The sequence below is a fragment of the Nematostella vectensis genome, chromosome 2 (assembly GCF_932526225.1).
Source record: "Nematostella vectensis chromosome 2, jaNemVect1.1, whole genome shotgun sequence".
Classification (NCBI taxonomy): domain Eukaryota; kingdom Metazoa; phylum Cnidaria; class Anthozoa; order Actiniaria; family Edwardsiidae; genus Nematostella; species Nematostella vectensis.
The window spans coordinates 18055430-18072166 of NC_064035.1; the positions used below are offsets into that span (position 1 = coordinate 18055430).

The following is a 16737-nucleotide window of genomic DNA, read 5'->3' on the forward strand; positions in this document are numbered from 1 at the left end:
TTTACTTATTGTATTACCTTATAATTATTGTATTACCCTATTACTCATTGTATTACCCTATTACTCATTGTATCACCCTATTACTTATTGTATTACATTTTAATTATTGTATTACCTTATTACTCATTTTATTACCCTATTACTTATTGTATTACCCTATTACTTGTTGTATTACCCTATTACTTATCGTATTACCCTATTACTCATTGTATTACCCTATTACTTATTGTATTACCCTATTACTCATTGTATTACCCTATTACTCATTGCATTACCTTATTACTTATTGTAATACCCTATTATTCATTGTATTACCCTATTACTCAATGTATTACCCTATTACTCATTGTATTACCCTATTACTCATTGTATTACCCTATTACTCATTGTATTACCCTATTACTCATTGTATTACCCTATTACTCATTGTATTACCCTATTACTTATTGTATTACCCTATTACTCATTGTATTACCCTATTACTTATTGTATTACCCTATTACTTATCGTATTACCCTATTACTCATTGTATCACCCTATTACTCATTGTATTATCCTATTACTTTTTGTATTACCCTATTACTTATTGTATTACCCTATTACTCATTGCATTACCTTATTACTTATTGTATTACCCTATTACTCATTGTATTACCCTATTACTTATTGTATTACCCTATTACTCATTGTATTACCCTATTACTCATTGTATTACCCTATTACTTATTGTATTACCCTATTACTCATTGTATTACCCTATTACTCATTGTATTACCCTATTACTTATTGTATTACCCTATTACTCATTGTATTACCCTATTACTTATTGTATTACCCTATTACTCATTGCATTACCTTATTACTTATTGTATTACCCTATTACTCATTGTATTACCCTATTACTTATTGTATTACCCTATTACTTATTGTATTACCCTATTGCTCATTGTTTTACCCTAATACTTATTGTATTACATCATGATTATTGTATTAACCTATTACTTATTGTATTACATTATGATTATTGTATTACCCTGTTACTTGTATTACCCTTTTAATTGTTTTACCCTAATACTTATTGGGGCTTCCGTGTTCTGACGCAGGCTGGTTCTAAGTGACGAGTCTTTGTTACTCATGATCAAAAATAGCTTGGATCCACTTCTTGAGTCCTGTTTACCGCCATTTATCGGTAAGAATGTAGCAATAAAATCGTAGCTCACATATTATACCCCTGCTTTCGCGGTATCAATGTCCAGGGGTGGTTACAAAAGCATGCCTAAAACAGCGCGAATTTCAAGCCTTTTAGAAATGTCAGACAAAAAATCATGCCTGATCCTTCGAGAATGCAGAAGCTTTTCGAAGACAAAGGATAGATCATCATAATTATTCCACCCGTCTTGTAATTCTGACACGATTGCCATTCCGATGTGAGTGAGGGCTCTTCGATGATAAATATCTAAATCCAACATTTATCCTTCCCTACATCTGAACTCGTTCTCGTTTAGCCTCCATAGAAGTGAATGATTTCACTCTTGGTACTCACACTCCATTTATCAAGTATGTCGAGGCGTATGATAATTTTGACGACCTACGAAAGCTTCGAGCTACGGCACTAAGCATGCGATCCCCGCCAGACGACCTTCTCACCCGCCCCAAGTACAAGGCCGTGCTCGACCTGGACATTGGGCTAGCATCACCAGAAGCACGCTTTGTCATTCGCATCAGACTCGGAAATAAGGGGTGAGCTGAAACCAGGATCCCCATTTTGCTTTCTCTAGCATATCAAGAAGATTTAGCCAAAAATTGTCGTTTTTGCCAAATGCGTTCACTTCCATTTAAGGAAACTAATATATTCCTTATTTGGAAAAACTGTATGATTCTTAGCAATTTTAAGATTGCGTGCCGTACCGCAGGTGCTTCGTAAACTTTATGACTTTTATTCAGAAGAGAAAAATAGTGACTGTGATCTTTTTTGGTCAATGGAGAAAGTATCTGAAAACTTGAAAAAACTAAGATTTCTCGGTACCAGTCCCTCAAAACGAGAACGTTTTCGTCATATGTATATACATTGAGAAATATACAGTAGAACCTCCATATACCGGACCCCTAGTGTGCACCCTAGTCATATAGCGGACACATGAGTTTGTCCAATGTTTGGATTGTATTGATTGTTTTTATAGATTCTGTAAAATTTCAAGAATAGGCTGAGGTGTTATATTTCAGGGCTTGTATGAAGTGCCTTAGAGAAACAATGATTGTATTCAGGAGGCTTAATGGTTTTAGGTAATAACTAAAAGAGATGAAAAAGACGATTGACTATTTATTATCAATTACACCATTTTGTAATAATCAATAAAAATGTTAATACACTATTGGGGGGAAGGACATTTTTTAGTGGGTCTTTCCTGGCACCTTCCAAGGTTTTGTGGTATTGTTAAATAGAAATAACATATCCTAAAAGTATCAAAACATGAAGTTTTTGTTAAAAAAATGAAGCCAACTTGTTTATATTTTTTTTTTATATTTTCACAGGATACTTGGCACTGAGACTGATATTGCGATTGAGGATTTCCAGATCAGTGGACGAATGCAGCTGGTGTTCAGCTTTAATCGTAACATCGCTTTCCCACACCTTGCCTCCATATCATTTTGTTTTCTTGAAGAGTAAGTTCATGCCTACACCTTCAACTGACCTCCAATACACCCCATCATTTATTTCAATACCTTCAACTGAACTTCAATTCACTCCCATCCTTTATTTCAATACCTTCAACTGAACTTCAATTCACTCCCATCCTTTATTTCAATACCTTCAACTGACCTCCAATACACCCCATCATTTATTTCAATACCTTCAACTGACCTCCAATACACCCCATCTTTTATTTCAATACCTTCAACGGAACTTCAATTCACGCCCATCCTTTATTTCAATACCTTCAACTGAACTTTAATTCACCCCCATCCTTTATTTCAATACCTTCAACTGAACTTCAATTCACCCCCATCCTTTATTTCAATACCTTCAACTGACATCCAATACACCCCATCCTTTATTTCAATACCTTCAACTGAACTTCAATTCACCCCCATCCTTTATTTCAATACCTTTAACTGAACTTAAATTCACCCCCATCCTTTATTTCAATACCTTCAACTGACATCCAATACACCCCATCATTTATTTCAATACCTTCAACTGAACTTCAATTCACTCCCATCCTTTATTTCAATACCTTCAACTGACTCTCAATTCACCCCCATCCTTTATTTCAATACCTTCAACTGAACTTCAATTCACTCCCATCCTTTATTTCAATACCTTCAACTGAACTTCAATTCACCCACATCCTTTATTTCAATACCTTCAACTGAACTTCAATTCACCCCATCCTTTATTTCAATACCTTCAACTGAACTTCAATTCACCCCCATCGTTTATTTCAATACCTTCAACTGAACTTCAATTCACCCCATCCAGGGACCGCGGAGAGGGGGATTCTTATTTTTCAGGGCTTCAGATTTTTTTCAGGGCTCCAGATACGATTTCAGGGCTCCAGATGATGAAGATATATACTTGTCTGTCTTGGCCAAATTTTTAGCCCTACCACTTTAAAATGGTCTACGCTGTCCCTGCCATCGCCTATATCAATACCTTTTAATGACTTTCAATACACCCCCTTCACTTACTTCAGTACCTTTATCTGACCTTTAATACACTCCAATCACTTATTTTATTTAATATCTTCAACTGACCTTCCATACACCCCCAACACTTATTTCAACTGACCTTCAATACACCCCCATCACTTATTTCAACTGACCTTCAAAACACCCCCAACACTTATTTCAACTGACCTTCAATACACCCCCATCACTTATTTCAACTGACCTTCAATACACCCCCAACACTTATTTCAACTGACCTTCAATACACCCCCAACACTTATTTCAACTGACCTTCAATACACCCCCATCACTTATTTCAACTGACCTTCAATACACCCCCATCACTTATTTCAGCTGACCTTCAATACACCCCCAACACTTATTTCAACTGACCTTCAATACACCCCCATCACTTATTTCAACTGACCTTCAATACACCCCCAACACTTATTTCAACTGACCTTCAATACACCCCATCACTTATTTCAACTGACCTTCAATACACCCCCATCACTTATTTCAACTGACCTTCAATACACCCAAATCACTTACTTCAGTACCTTTTACTGACCTTCAATATACACCCCCTTTCACTTATTTCAGTACCTTCAACTTACCTTCAATATACACCCCCATCACTCATTTCAGTACCTTTAACTGACCTTCAATACATTCCCATCACTTATTTCAGTACCTTCAACTGACCTTCAATATACTCACAATCTGATAAAACATCTAATATTTTTTGTTGCTCAACACAAGATAATGACCTGCCAATCACAGCACTCAAACCTCTCTCTATACATAACTGCTATAAGTTGTGCATTTGGGTTAATTTATACACCCCAGAAAACCTTGTATATTTTCTAAAGGCCACAGGTATCGTTCAACATCAGGATGCTGAAAGCTGTCCAACTTATGGACTTTCCATTGGTTCGGCAGTGGGTAACACAGCTTGTGAATGACACACTCAAACTTTGTAAGTACTAAATGCCTTTAGAGAGAATTACTTCATTGTATTTGAAATAAGTATTAACCTGACTTTGTGCTCAGCTCTAGTCGATCCTGATAGGATATATATCCCACTCTGTGAAGATCCAGATGATGCAGGAAGAGGAGCAGATTGTGGTCAGTGATGGGTACATGTTTACAAAGTTATCAGCTTATATGATATAGTCTTAATGTAAGAAACTGAGGCTTCTTTTCTCGTCTTGTCCTCAGCCTGTGGAGCTCTGACACTGAAAATCACAGGAGGAGTGCAAGGCAGGCCTACAGGTACACTATCTCTGTAATTTGCATATGCTTTATCATACTCATCATCATCATCATCATTTCTATCATAACCATGATCACTGTCGAAACATTGTCCACCATATTGTCACACTCATCTTTAATATCACCTGGAGAATGCTGGGTTTTTTTCACTTTATCTCTAACCCTATATCTAGATGACACCTACTGGTGTGTCGTCTCACTTGGGGATCAAAAGTACAGTACAAAAGAGATAAGTTCAGAGGGACCCTGGAGCGATCATGTCACTATTCTAGTTTACAACTTACATTATGACAAGGTAAGTGTCGTACTTGTGAAGTTACAACGATCACCAAACGTTATAATGGGTTAGAAGTGCGGATAATACGGCTTGATAATTGTGCCATATTGCGCAGAACACAATTTTTTGGTATGACGCAAGATAAGAAAAAACACATGCTCATGAATGAGATTCCCTGCGTCTGGCATGCAAATGCTGCGAAACATCTGAGCTCTTCCTGTAACGGTGTGTGTGGAAAAATAAGCTTTATTATATAAATACTGAGAAATAAATTTTTGTTCGTTCACTGGTCCTCTGGCAAATCAGAGGCACAAACGATGTTTTTTCACCGTGAAGAAAAGTCGTTCGCGGTTCTGATTGGACGAACGATACTTTTTCACTGCACTTGAATAGCTTCAATCCCAACGCGGGGAGACGGGTAGCTTTGCATGTCACTTTTGTTATTGAGCTCCAATGAGCGAGAGAATGAAATTTTACAGTGAAAATTGGATACAAAGCGTTCAAAATGGAAGACAATAAATTTGCTACTCTCAATGACACTGTAGAGGATTATGTAGAAAGTCATGAAAACAAGAATACAAAGGGAAACACCGAGCGAGATGTAAAGCTGTTAAAACGCTATCTAACATCACAGTCTCGTGCGTGAAATTAGCGAGACAGATTCATTTCAATGTAAGTTTCTGTCTGTCTTCAACTGAACTGCGAACAGCACAAGCTTCGGAGCCTCTGCAGCCACGTATAATAAAATGTTATGTAATGAACTTATTTTAAATTTCTCAGTATGAATATAATAAACAAAATACGCTGCGCTTAGCACTAGTTCACAACTCGTGAATAAAAACCGTACGCGCGCACTTTCCATGTAGTATTCTCTATATACTCATGCCATGTACTCCTCGCTTTCTTTTCTTTGCATTTCTGCTGATTAAAGATGACTAAATAAAGTGCTGTACTAATTCCGATGTAAATACATTGTTTCATTAGGTCATTGTCAAAGTCAAAGGCAAAAGAAAACTGGGAACAAAGTATACTGTCTTCCAGGATACCACGGCTCTAGCCAGACTTTACCTTGATTCAAATCCGATTCAGTAAGTTTGTATCGGATTTTCGTGGATCATTGTATTGTGATGACTCGTGAGAGTCTCAATAGATTCGCTTTCCAAGATATGCTCCAAATACAGTCCTAGTCCGGTCACTGCTTTCAAGTATCGTATGAAAATCTGTCGCATTAACCAGGATGGATATGGGACCACAAGAATAAGAACTAGTGCGTTTCATTTAAGTTTTCCAATTGAGAGCTAATTTCAGTTTCTTTTTTGATAATCTAACAATGGCAGCGATAGCGTTGGTTGTATATTTTTGGTTGGATAAGACTCAGACATCTATGGCATGATTTTTATGGCAACTATACCAACACCCTTATTTATAGAGAAAAGTGCTTTGAGAAGGAGGGATTGAGGGGCAGTTCTATGAAGATGGAGATGGAGTACACACCTCTACCCGTGGTGACCATTCCAAGTGAAGAAGATTCTGAACAGTTCGAAGAACTAGCCGTAAGCACTTCACAACGCTTGCGTACTGACCCTGATGAAGGTACATAGCGCCCATGGAACACCCTTACTCCATGTCAGCCAATCGTGAGGAACTAGCGGTTTGCCCTGCGCAACGCCCACGTTCTGAATATGAACACTCCATATCAGGCATTTGTGAATATCATCGACCCATGTCAACCTAGGATAAGTTCCTTTTGAATACTTGATTATAAAGCATCACCCTTCGTCACAAATGTATAAGATCTTATTTGCCGTACCAGCACTACTGTACGGCCTATAACATAGAATTCAACACTTCCATTGTTTCACTCTCAGTTGTTATTGTTTTGCTGTTTTTTATTTTCACTTGGCCCTAACCATAACTCTCTACGTTGTATATGACTCATTCCCGTAGTGGACGTTTAGTTTCAGGAGTGCTTCTGGTATGTATGCATGGTGGAGAAAGTATGATTCCTATGGATAAGAACGGACTGAGTGACCCTTACTGTGTTGTCTATGCCAATCGAAATCTGGTTAGTACAACAGCTTCCTACATCCCAAAAAGCTCTACATTGTCAGAAGTCATTAACAATACAACCAAGACCACAACCACTTTAAAATCAACAGTAACTAGCATACCAGTAGCCTTTGTACTATATATCCCAAAACTACAAGTACCTCGAGATTAGCAGTCAACAACATATCAACAGCTTTTCCGCGAAGTCCCAAACTACACGTAATTAAATTGCAAAAGTTGATAACATGCCAGTAGACCTTCCATTATATTTAAAACCACAACATTACAGAATCAGCTATACTGTCACGTGCAACAAGATCAATCTTTATATAACATCTAAGCCAACATCTATGCAAGATGGATACTGTATTGATATTCCTTCAGAACATTCAATATCTGTTTTCTTTTGTCAGATGAAGAAGACGGAAGTAGCAAAAGAGACGTTAGACCCTGTCTGGAATGCCATGGTAGAGTTCCCAGTAGCTAATTTTACACAGGTAGGCTTTTTTAATAATTGTCTTTTGTTGGTCTCGGAATATGGGATATTGTGTTAAGGATAGAGAGCTGCCTCATTGATACGTTGTGCTTTGCAGTCTTGACTAGATTTAGTAATTGCAAATAACTTATCTCATCAAGGATTTGCAAAAGCCGTCAACATAGGAAGTTATGGGCGGGCTTTCAATCTTTTAATCGGCCCTGTTAATTAAAATAATTGTATAAGCCTTTCCGCTGGAAATAACTTTCGTTCCATTTCCGTCTTCTTGGTTTCCTTCAGGTGACGCTATCGTTCGCGGTGTTCGACAAGGACGACGCCATTGACGACTTCCTTGGATCATGTAACTTTAAGCTTACTAAGGTATAACTTTCTTTGGTTACGCCACTTTAGGCTTACTAAGGTAACACTTTATTGAATAATGTAACTTTTATTTAGCTTACTAAGGTAACGCTTCTTGGATCATGTAACTTTAAACTTACTAAGGTTACGCTTCCTTGGATCTTGTAACTTTAAACTTACTAAGGTAACGCTTCCTTGGATCTTGTAACTTTAAACTTACTAAGGTAACGCTTCCTTGGATCTTGTAACTTTAAGCTTACTAAGGTTACGCTTCCTTGGATCATGTAACTTTAAACTTACTAAGGTTATGCTTCCTTGGATCTTGTAACTTTAAACTTACTAAGGTAACGCTTCCTAGGATCTTGTAACTTTAAACTTACTAAGGTAACCCTTCCTAGGATCTTGTAACTTTAAACTTACTAAGGTAACGCTTTCTTAGATCATGTAACTTTAAACTTACTAAGGTAACGCTTCCTAGGATCTTGTAACTTTAAACAATACTAAGGTTACGCTTCCTAGGATCTTGTAACTTTAAACTTACTAAGGTAACGCTTTCTTAGATCATGTAACTTTAAACTTACTAAGGTAACCCTTTCTAGGATCTTGTAACTTTAAACTTACTAAGGTAACGCTTTCTTAGATCATGTAACTTTAAACTTACTAAGGTAACCCTTCCTAGGATCTTGTAACTTTAAACTTACTAAGGTTACGCTTCCTTAGATCTTGTAACTTTAAACTTACTAAGGTAACGCTTCCTTAGATCTTGTAACTTTAAGCTTTCTAGGGTAACGCTTCTTTGGCGATCACGTTACTTTAGCAATGGCTTCCTTAAGGTCGTACTATCGGAATCGGTCAACCTTAGCGGAGAAAATCCGTTGAGTGGTGATAACGAAAAGGATCTAGTGCACCGGCACGTCCTTTCTTTAAAGAGTGTGGAAAGTCTGATGCTCTAAAATACAAAAAAAGACCTATCCGTTAATGTTTTCTTTTCTTATAAATTCATTTTGTTTTTGTTTGTCTAGGAGACCTGTGTGGTCTTTAGAAAGAATCTTAGCATTTTGTACAAGACAAAAAGCTCGAGTATCAAGAAATCCGGCAAGATCTGCATTTCAGTGGTCTTCCGACCTGTGGTGACAGTGCGCAAGTCTGGTATGTGTGTTGAGCTATCGGTGCTCAATTGTTGTGGGTGGTTTGACTGAAAAATATTGCGCCAGTCACAAAACTTGGCAGGAAACAATCTTTGAATAAGTGGAAATAAGAGAATTGTGAAATTTATGGTCTAGAGTATTATAAAAAAAATTAAGAAATTATGGTCTAGAGTATTATTAAAAATTAAAAAATAATTAATATCTGAGACTATTAACGCGCGCGTTCGTCGTTCATCTGAGAGTCATGCTAAACCTTTGTGTTCACTTTGAAAAGAAGGACACAGTTAATTCCCGTAATTTAGTTATCCTATAAAGAGATTTAGTAGGAAGCTGTATCAACACCATTTATTTCAAAAAAAATCATTATCTTTGGCAGGAAAGCCGGAGTTACCAGGCGGCTTCCCTGAGGGTGAACCCCCAGACGAGGTGAGGTTATCGTTATCCCTTTAACCCCAGACGAGGTGAGGTTTATCTTTATACCGTAACCCCCAGACGAGGTGAGGTTTATCTTTATCCCTTTACCCCCAGACGAGGTAAGGTTTATCTTTATACCTTCACCCCCGACATGGTGAGGTTATAGTTATCCCTTTCACCCCCAGACGAGGTGAAGTTTATCTTTATCCTTTCACCCCCAGACGAGGTGAGGTTTATCTTTATCCCTTTACCCCCAGACGAGGTGAGGTTTATCTTTATCCCTTCACCCCCAGACGAGGTGAGGTTATCGTTATCCCTTTAACCCCCAGACAAGGTGAGGTTTATCTTTATCCTTTCACCCCCAGACGAGATGAGGTTTATCTTTATCCCTTTCACCCCCAGACGAGGTGAGGTTCATCTTTATCCCTTTCACCCCCAGACGAGGTGAGATTATCTTTATCCCTTTCAGCCCCCGACGAGGTGAGTTATAGTTATCCCTTTCACCCCCAGCTATGGTGGAGTTATCTTTATCCCTTTCAACCCCAGACGAGGTGAGGTTATCTTTATCCCTTTTACCCCCAGACGATATGAGGTTATAGTTATCCCCTTTCACTCCAAGACGAGGTGAGGTTATCTTTATCCCTTTCACCCCCGGATATGGTGAGGTTATCTTTATCTTTTTCACCCCCAGACGAGGTTAGGTTATCTTTATCCCTTTCACCGCATTTACAAGAAGAAACCTGATATTCCCTATTTGTTTTAGAAATCTGGAAAAAGTGACGCTCGTGCGATGGAGCTTCTTCTCATGTCAGGTGACACCTTCGGCGTTGTTATATAGCAACGATTGTACGCGCGCTGTGATTGGCTAATTGTATGTCATGACATTCCCGTATTACCTCAGAGAGCTTTACGAAATTGTGTATTGCCATAAGGAAAATTTTCACGACCAAAAATGCCATGTTATAGACAACTTTGGTTCTTGGTTTGTAAGTAGTTATTAGCGCATATTGTCGGTCAATAAAGCAAATTCATTCTCTTAGTTTTGCAAAATTTGGGGCATTGAACGTTTTGGCAATCAATAACGCAATCAGGCATTATAAAGAATAAATAAGGATTCATCTGCAAAAATGTTGATGTTATTTAGGTGAAATAGTAATTCAAGTGTGGGAATCAAAGACGTTAATTTTTATTTATAACACACTGAGTGAAAAACTATTGCTGTTTGTTCTTTTAATAAAATTAAAATCTCTAAAGTTCAAGTGCACTATAATTAGAAATAAATCGTCTTTTTGATACACTTCTTTTACATCTTATATTTGCAGAGAGAGGTGCAATCCAGGTGTCCGTTTTACGTGGAAGAAACCTTGTTGCCATGGATATAACGGGTGAGTAACAGCGCAGTGTTATTATGTGAAATAAGCCTTGTTTTCATGTATAACTGGCGTTTGACTAGCGTTCTCAACACAGTTTGCAAGACAGTTTATAATATATTGTTAATTGATGCATTTATATTTATGCCTTGGAAACTCATCATCGACTTGACAGATTGCTGAACCTCTAACGTTACAAATTTGTATTTGCTATATTAGTCAAAATAGCAAATACGTTATCCTTATCAGAACTCTTATGAAACAGGAAAGAGCGACCCGTTTGTCACTCTTCGTGTCGGAGACCAAGAGAAGTTCCGCAGCCGAGTTCACCAGAAGACACTCAACCCCGTATGGATGGAGTCTGTAGCTCTTTCTCTACCTGCAGACGACGACAAGCTGTACCTGGTGAACTGCTTCAATAAGATTATCCCCCTCCGTTAGAAATGATACAAAAAACTGTCCTAAATAACAGGGTGCTCTTACTCAGCCGCTTGGGGAGATACCGGATTTTATTTATTCACATTCACACATTTAACATCCGAGCCGCCATCTTGGCAGTAGCCTAAGTATCAGGCGATTTTATTTTTCAAAAGTCGGAGAGGAAAAATAAAAGTACGCCTGACACAAATACTAGACGCGACGCCTGCCGCCCCTTTTCAGGCCACTGTCAAAATACGTCGGCTGTCAATTTTCCAATGACTCGCGTGGTGGCACAGTCAAATGCCCAAATCAAATTATAAACACCATTTGTGTAAAACAAAACTACATTGGTGTTATATGCAAGGGTAATAATTTTAGTAACGACGAACCCCGGTTTGCTAAAGGATTGGAACCGCAAAGATAGTTCAAGGCTCAGGAGATTTACGATTTAAGTATATGACTGCAGATCCAGACATCACTCAATTACAACAGCATATTCACATCACCAATTTACTACAGGCTTTTTCGTCTAAATAGACAAACCGCTTCTTGAACACACATGCCATTATTTGATAAGCTCACAAGATCAACAACTCGCGGGAAGTGCCGCAAACAATCCCAAGCATTTTTCATGCTCTCACAGACAAATTTCTCGAATATTCGGCGCCTGGTCTGTCTAAAAATTGATAGCTACTACTAATAATGATCCAGCGCCTTTGATATAACTAATAGATCTTCGCTTCGAAAACGGATACCAATGAGAAACAAACACACGCAATGAACGGCCTGGGCAAAACATTTGAACATCTAACCTGAGTATCAGGCGGAATTTTTCCGAAGAAAATGATGAGAAAATATATATTTTTAAATGTTATGAAAAGGATTTCTCTGATTCTGCTAACGCAAGGTCAAAAGCACTTTTGAAGTCCGTCATTACTCTGAGAACGAGCAGTCGACGGGCTAGGGCACTATATACAGCTGAACCAATCAGCGTGTCCCATTCCAGTACCCTTTGTTTTTTCGACCAATCAGGAGCCATGCCGGAATCCGGCATGAGAACATGCGATTTGAACAGTACTTGTATCAGGCCCTTGTCTCGTTTCTCGCCGGCGCGATAGAAACATAGGAGGGCCTTATACTCAGGTTATCTTGGCAGTGGGTGCGTATACTGGACCCAGGGGTGCGCGGTTATATAGTTGCACAGGTATGCCGGCTACTATGACAATCTCATTTCAGTGTGAGCTTCCAATAATATTTAAAAACGTCATTTTTGTTTTGCTTAGGATGTCTGGGATAAGGACGCTTTATCTCAGGAGAGGATGGGTTCGGTCACCTTCAACCCGAACACGCTAAAAGAGCTTGCAAAGGTAAGCTTGACCATGTAAGTAACTTGAACTGTACTGATTTTCGTAGAGGTTTGCTAGCGCAAAGAAAAGTGACTTATCGTACACTGCACCCATTGTCACATCGTATTACGATTGAAGATAAATTTCGATACCACTGGAAGGAGTACATGAAAAGGAAAAAAAGGCGTGGAACATGGGTTGGCGAGCGGGTGAAAAACGGCGCGCTGGCTGTAATCGCGCCTCGCCCAGCGGGTCCAGTATCAACCAACCATTAGCCTATTACCACACTGCAATTGAGCAATATAAACCAACCATTAGCCTATTACCACACTGCAATTGAGCAATATCAGGCGCGTACCCAGGATTGGCCGAGGGAGTGCGCCGTCATAGGTATCATATGGAAAAAGCATAGTGTTTCAAAAGCATAGTAAGATTCCTTAATAAGAAATGACCCCCTCTTTGGCTTCCAGGGGGGGGGGGGGTGCGCCTAAATATGATGATATATCCGTAATTATTGATCTTATTTACTCTGCCTTCATGTATGCAGTGTGACTAAGGGCTGGTGTGTAATGACCAAGTTCTCATTGCTTTCTCCTGTTTATTCAGGATCCGAGCGCACAGCAGTGGTTTAAGCTGAACAACACCAAGAGTGGGGAAGTGCAGCTGGCATTCCGGTATACCCCACCCGAGGTGCAGTAAACGGCTAATATTTAACAGACACAGAGTCCATTTTAGAGCGTATTTCACGTCTGGCTCTTTGAGTCACGGTACGGTAAACGGCTAGTATTTTTCAGACACAGAGTCCATTTCAGAATGCATTTCACGTCTGGCTTTTTTAGTCTACTATTGTTTTCCGTCGTCGCCATTCTATTTTGTTGAGGCCCTTTTCAGAATTAAGCGCTAAGTATGCATTTCTTGGGGTAACGTTCTCCTCTCATCGCCGTCGTCATGTGTAAGATCCCTAATAACCTCCAACAAGCGGCTACCCATTAAGTGTTATAAAGCTTAAGTGCTGTATTTGGCTCCCTCTATTAGCAAGCGGCCAACTTAGTAAGCCCAATTAATTTTCTACTAAAAAGCTGCATTCGGCCCCTTTTCACGGTCCCGAGAGTGGTCGCTTAATAGAGGTAGTACGTTGCATTCAAGCATAAGTATTGACATCTAATGGACTTATAACTATAAACAGTTACCTGTATTGTGTCACAAAAGATCCATACTTCTGTCACGGAAGGAATTAAAAATTCCTGGGAGCATGTCAAAGGGGGAGGGGGATTTTTTCTTTTGAAAAACAAGTGATTGATGATTCTGTTTGGTATGTTGACAGGAATGTAACATCGACGAGCTGAGTAACAGCTTCTCTGCGGGCGAAGTAGCGGGTATGTTTATTGCCAAAAACTCAGGAAATGTATGCCAGAGCTAACAGAAATCCTGTTCTTTCATTAGAGGAGTTTGTCGGGCAACTGGAAGACCACGAGTTTGCTGAGCTCACCAAATCGCGAAAATCAGGTAAGACATGATGTTAATTTATTATTTGTTGATCTTCACTTTGAGAAGATTGGAAGACACCCCCCCCCCCCCCCCCTTTGAGGACTCCGATAAAAACAGACGGTGGTGATATTCGACAAAATCGATTTTACCCTAAGGGATGGCACTTTGGGCGTGGTCAATAGAAATTCTTACCCATAAGCGATAGCAAATTAGGTGTATTCGAAGGAATTTTTAACCCTAACAGATAGCAGATTCGAAAAAAAAAAACGTTTAACATAGGAATAGCAATTGGTCGAATTTTATGCCCTAATAAGAGATACCAAAATCCGAAAAATCCTTCAACACCCCCCTAAGGGATGGCAGGTGGTCGAAATTTTTTACCCAAAAAGACAAAAAGATAGGTCGATCAGCACCTTCTACTTCTGGAGAGTCTCACCCTCTTCCCCCCCCCCCCCCCACCTCCCCCCCAGGGTCATGGAAGATTATTATTCATAGGTTATTAATTACTGTCGCTATGTCACGTGGGAAGGTTGGAAGACGATGCTGAAAAAGCGCCGTGGAGTGTTTGGAATCTCATCTCGCATCAGCAAGAAGTCGTCACCAAACCCCCAGATCACTCTACAACAACCTACACACGACAGTCTCGAGGACGACGGGACCCAGTCCCCCAAGACCCAGTCCCTCAAGCCCCAGTCCACCAAGCCCCAGTCCCCCAAGCCCCAGTCCCCCAATATCCACAGGAGAGGCTCCCCTGCTAACAAAGGAAAGAGCTCTCGCCCCATTACCCCAAGAAAAGGTTCTCATTTCACTAGTAGCGGGAAGGGCTCTCGCCATTCCAGCCATGACGAGGACGACTCATCCGGGACGCCTCGGAAGAACTCAGGTCGCTCACTACCCGACAGGTATGTACTTGGTGGGTAAGAAGATACTTCCGCCCACGCACGTCTTGAAAATAGACATGAAACATGAGTGATTGAAATCCATAATCTACATCTAAAGAATAAGAGTTTCTTAGGTTTTTGAGTGGTTTATTGCTTGCCTTGGTTTTGGAGTGATTCTTTGTTGTGGTTCTTTTGAATGGCTTTTTGTCTTGTTTTGAGTGGTTGATTTGCCGTGCTAGGGACGACTATTGGTTAGCAGACGACGAGGGACAAGGAGATTCACCCGTGTCAAAAAACCCCAAGACCACCCTAGTGGCAAACGGTAAGTCGCCTTCGAATAAACGCAACCGGAAGGGCTCTCTCAAGTGCATCGGTGGCTTCTCGGACCAGACAGATGCGGACTTCTCCTACCTACCCGTCCAAGATTCCCCGAGTCCCAAACCACGGAAAGAGTCGCGTTGGAAAATGAAAAACTTAAAATCGAAGCCAAAGAGGCAGGGGAGCGTTAGCGAGAGCGAGGTAGATTCTGCCGTGCTAGAGGAGTCACGTGACTTGCTTGATGCATGGTTCGACCAAGAGGAGACAGAGTCCGCTGACCGCGCAAAATCCAAGAAAACATCAGTCAAACACCCGAAATCATAACGGAGGACCACCGAGCGAAGTCCGGAGTGTAGGATATTGATTAAATGCCATGGTTAAAAGTTTTAAACGATAAAAACAAACTCGTTTGTTAATGGATCAATTTTGAATTTATCGCTTGAACTATAGTAAGCTATTTAAAAATCAAATAAAACATTAGTTACAACAGATGTTTTCTCATCTAGTTCGCTTTTATTAGTTTTGAGTTTTGATCTGTAAAGTAAACCCTATGAAATATGAATCCGTCTCAGTCAATACAAAAATTAACCCGCCATTAACAGAAATAAGAGAAAGAAAACAAATGCCCAGTAAAAGTCTAACATGATGACACTTTCACATTTTCAACGGAAATGTAATTCATCAAGTATTAGTCTAGTGTCTTTATTGACGTTCTGTCTTCACCTGTGTAAGTTATATGTTAGATGTGGTCGAATTTCTGACCTCTGTGTCGAACATATGCGATATTAAACGTTTAAAATACCATATTCAACTATTAGTATAAATTCCGATAACTAATTTTCCAGTTTATAGTTTTAACCCTCTTTAAGAAATATAAGAAAAATAATTAAAAGAAAACCAATAAAAGACCATTAAAATAATGAATTTAGATCGGTAGTCTTCATAAACAAAGATGTACAGCGAATGGCATGGTTCACAGTTCCGTGGCCTAGGGAGTATCATAGCTAAACCTTGTTTACTGTCGAATCCGCCGTATCGCGACCCGCGTTTTCAAAACACGATTTGCTTTGGTTTTCTGTTCCGTCAGTAAAACCATTCTGAGCCAATCAGAGTCTCGCTTTGTGCACTTCCCTGGCTATCCTCGGGACGAAAACCAGAGTGTCGCGACAGAAAGCCAGGCAACTGCACTAGGCGAGAGATGGAAAGAATCTGATTGGCTTAGAATAATTTGACTGGCGGAACAGAAA

The 16737-nt window shown here is 39.5% G+C and overlaps 2 protein-coding genes across 2 annotated transcripts; both read left to right on the forward strand.

Annotated features, from left to right (window-relative positions):
- Positions 1-1134: 1134 nt before the first annotated feature.
- Positions 1135-8132, forward strand: LOC125560927 (synaptotagmin-5-like). Its single transcript, XM_048723369.1, has 12 exons — positions 1135-1189; positions 1506-1740; positions 2533-2664; positions 4542-4648; positions 4723-4797; positions 4891-4944; positions 5118-5239; positions 6206-6309; positions 6651-6814; positions 7180-7286; positions 7684-7767; positions 8046-8132. The coding sequence occupies exons 1-12, from the start codon at positions 1135-1137 to the stop codon at positions 8130-8132; spliced, it is 1326 nt and encodes a 441-aa protein (XP_048579326.1).
- A 217-nt stretch (positions 8133-8349) lies between these two features.
- On the forward strand, positions 8350-16410 carry LOC5508764 (uncharacterized protein C962.01). Its single transcript, XM_048724371.1, has 12 exons — positions 8350-8369; positions 9128-9254; positions 9630-9679; positions 10431-10479; positions 10990-11052; positions 11303-11442; positions 12741-12824; positions 13410-13493; positions 14128-14179; positions 14247-14309; positions 14821-15193; positions 15412-16410. Exons 4-12 carry the CDS (start codon positions 10458-10460, stop codon positions 15812-15814), a joined length of 1284 nt encoding a protein of 427 aa, XP_048580328.1. The 5' UTR covers positions 8350-8369; positions 9128-9254; positions 9630-9679; positions 10431-10457; the 3' UTR covers positions 15815-16410.
- The last annotated feature ends 327 nt before the right edge of the window (positions 16411-16737 follow it).

Bases quoted from the DNA above. Each gene is read 5' to 3' on its own strand.
- LOC125560927 (XM_048723369.1), top strand. From the start codon at position 1,135: ATGATCAAAAATAGCTTGGATCCACTTCTTGAGTCCTGTTTACCGCCA. The intron at 1,190-1,505 runs GTAAGAATGTAG...GTTCTCGTTTAG, and splicing joins CTGTTTACCGCCATTTATCG to CCTCCATAGAAGTGAATGAT. The intron at 7,768-8,045 runs GTAGGCTTTTTT...GGTTTCCTTCAG, and splicing joins CAGTAGCTAATTTTACACAG to GTGACGCTATCGTTCGCGGT.
- LOC5508764 (XM_048724371.1), top strand. From the start codon at position 10,458: ATGGAGCTTCTTCTCATGTCAG. The intron at 13,494-14,127 runs GTGCAGTAAACG...GTATGTTGACAG, and splicing joins TCCGGTATACCCCACCCGAG to GAATGTAACATCGACGAGCT. The intron at 14,310-14,820 runs GTAAGACATGAT...TCACGTGGGAAG, and splicing joins CACCAAATCGCGAAAATCAG to GTTGGAAGACGATGCTGAAA.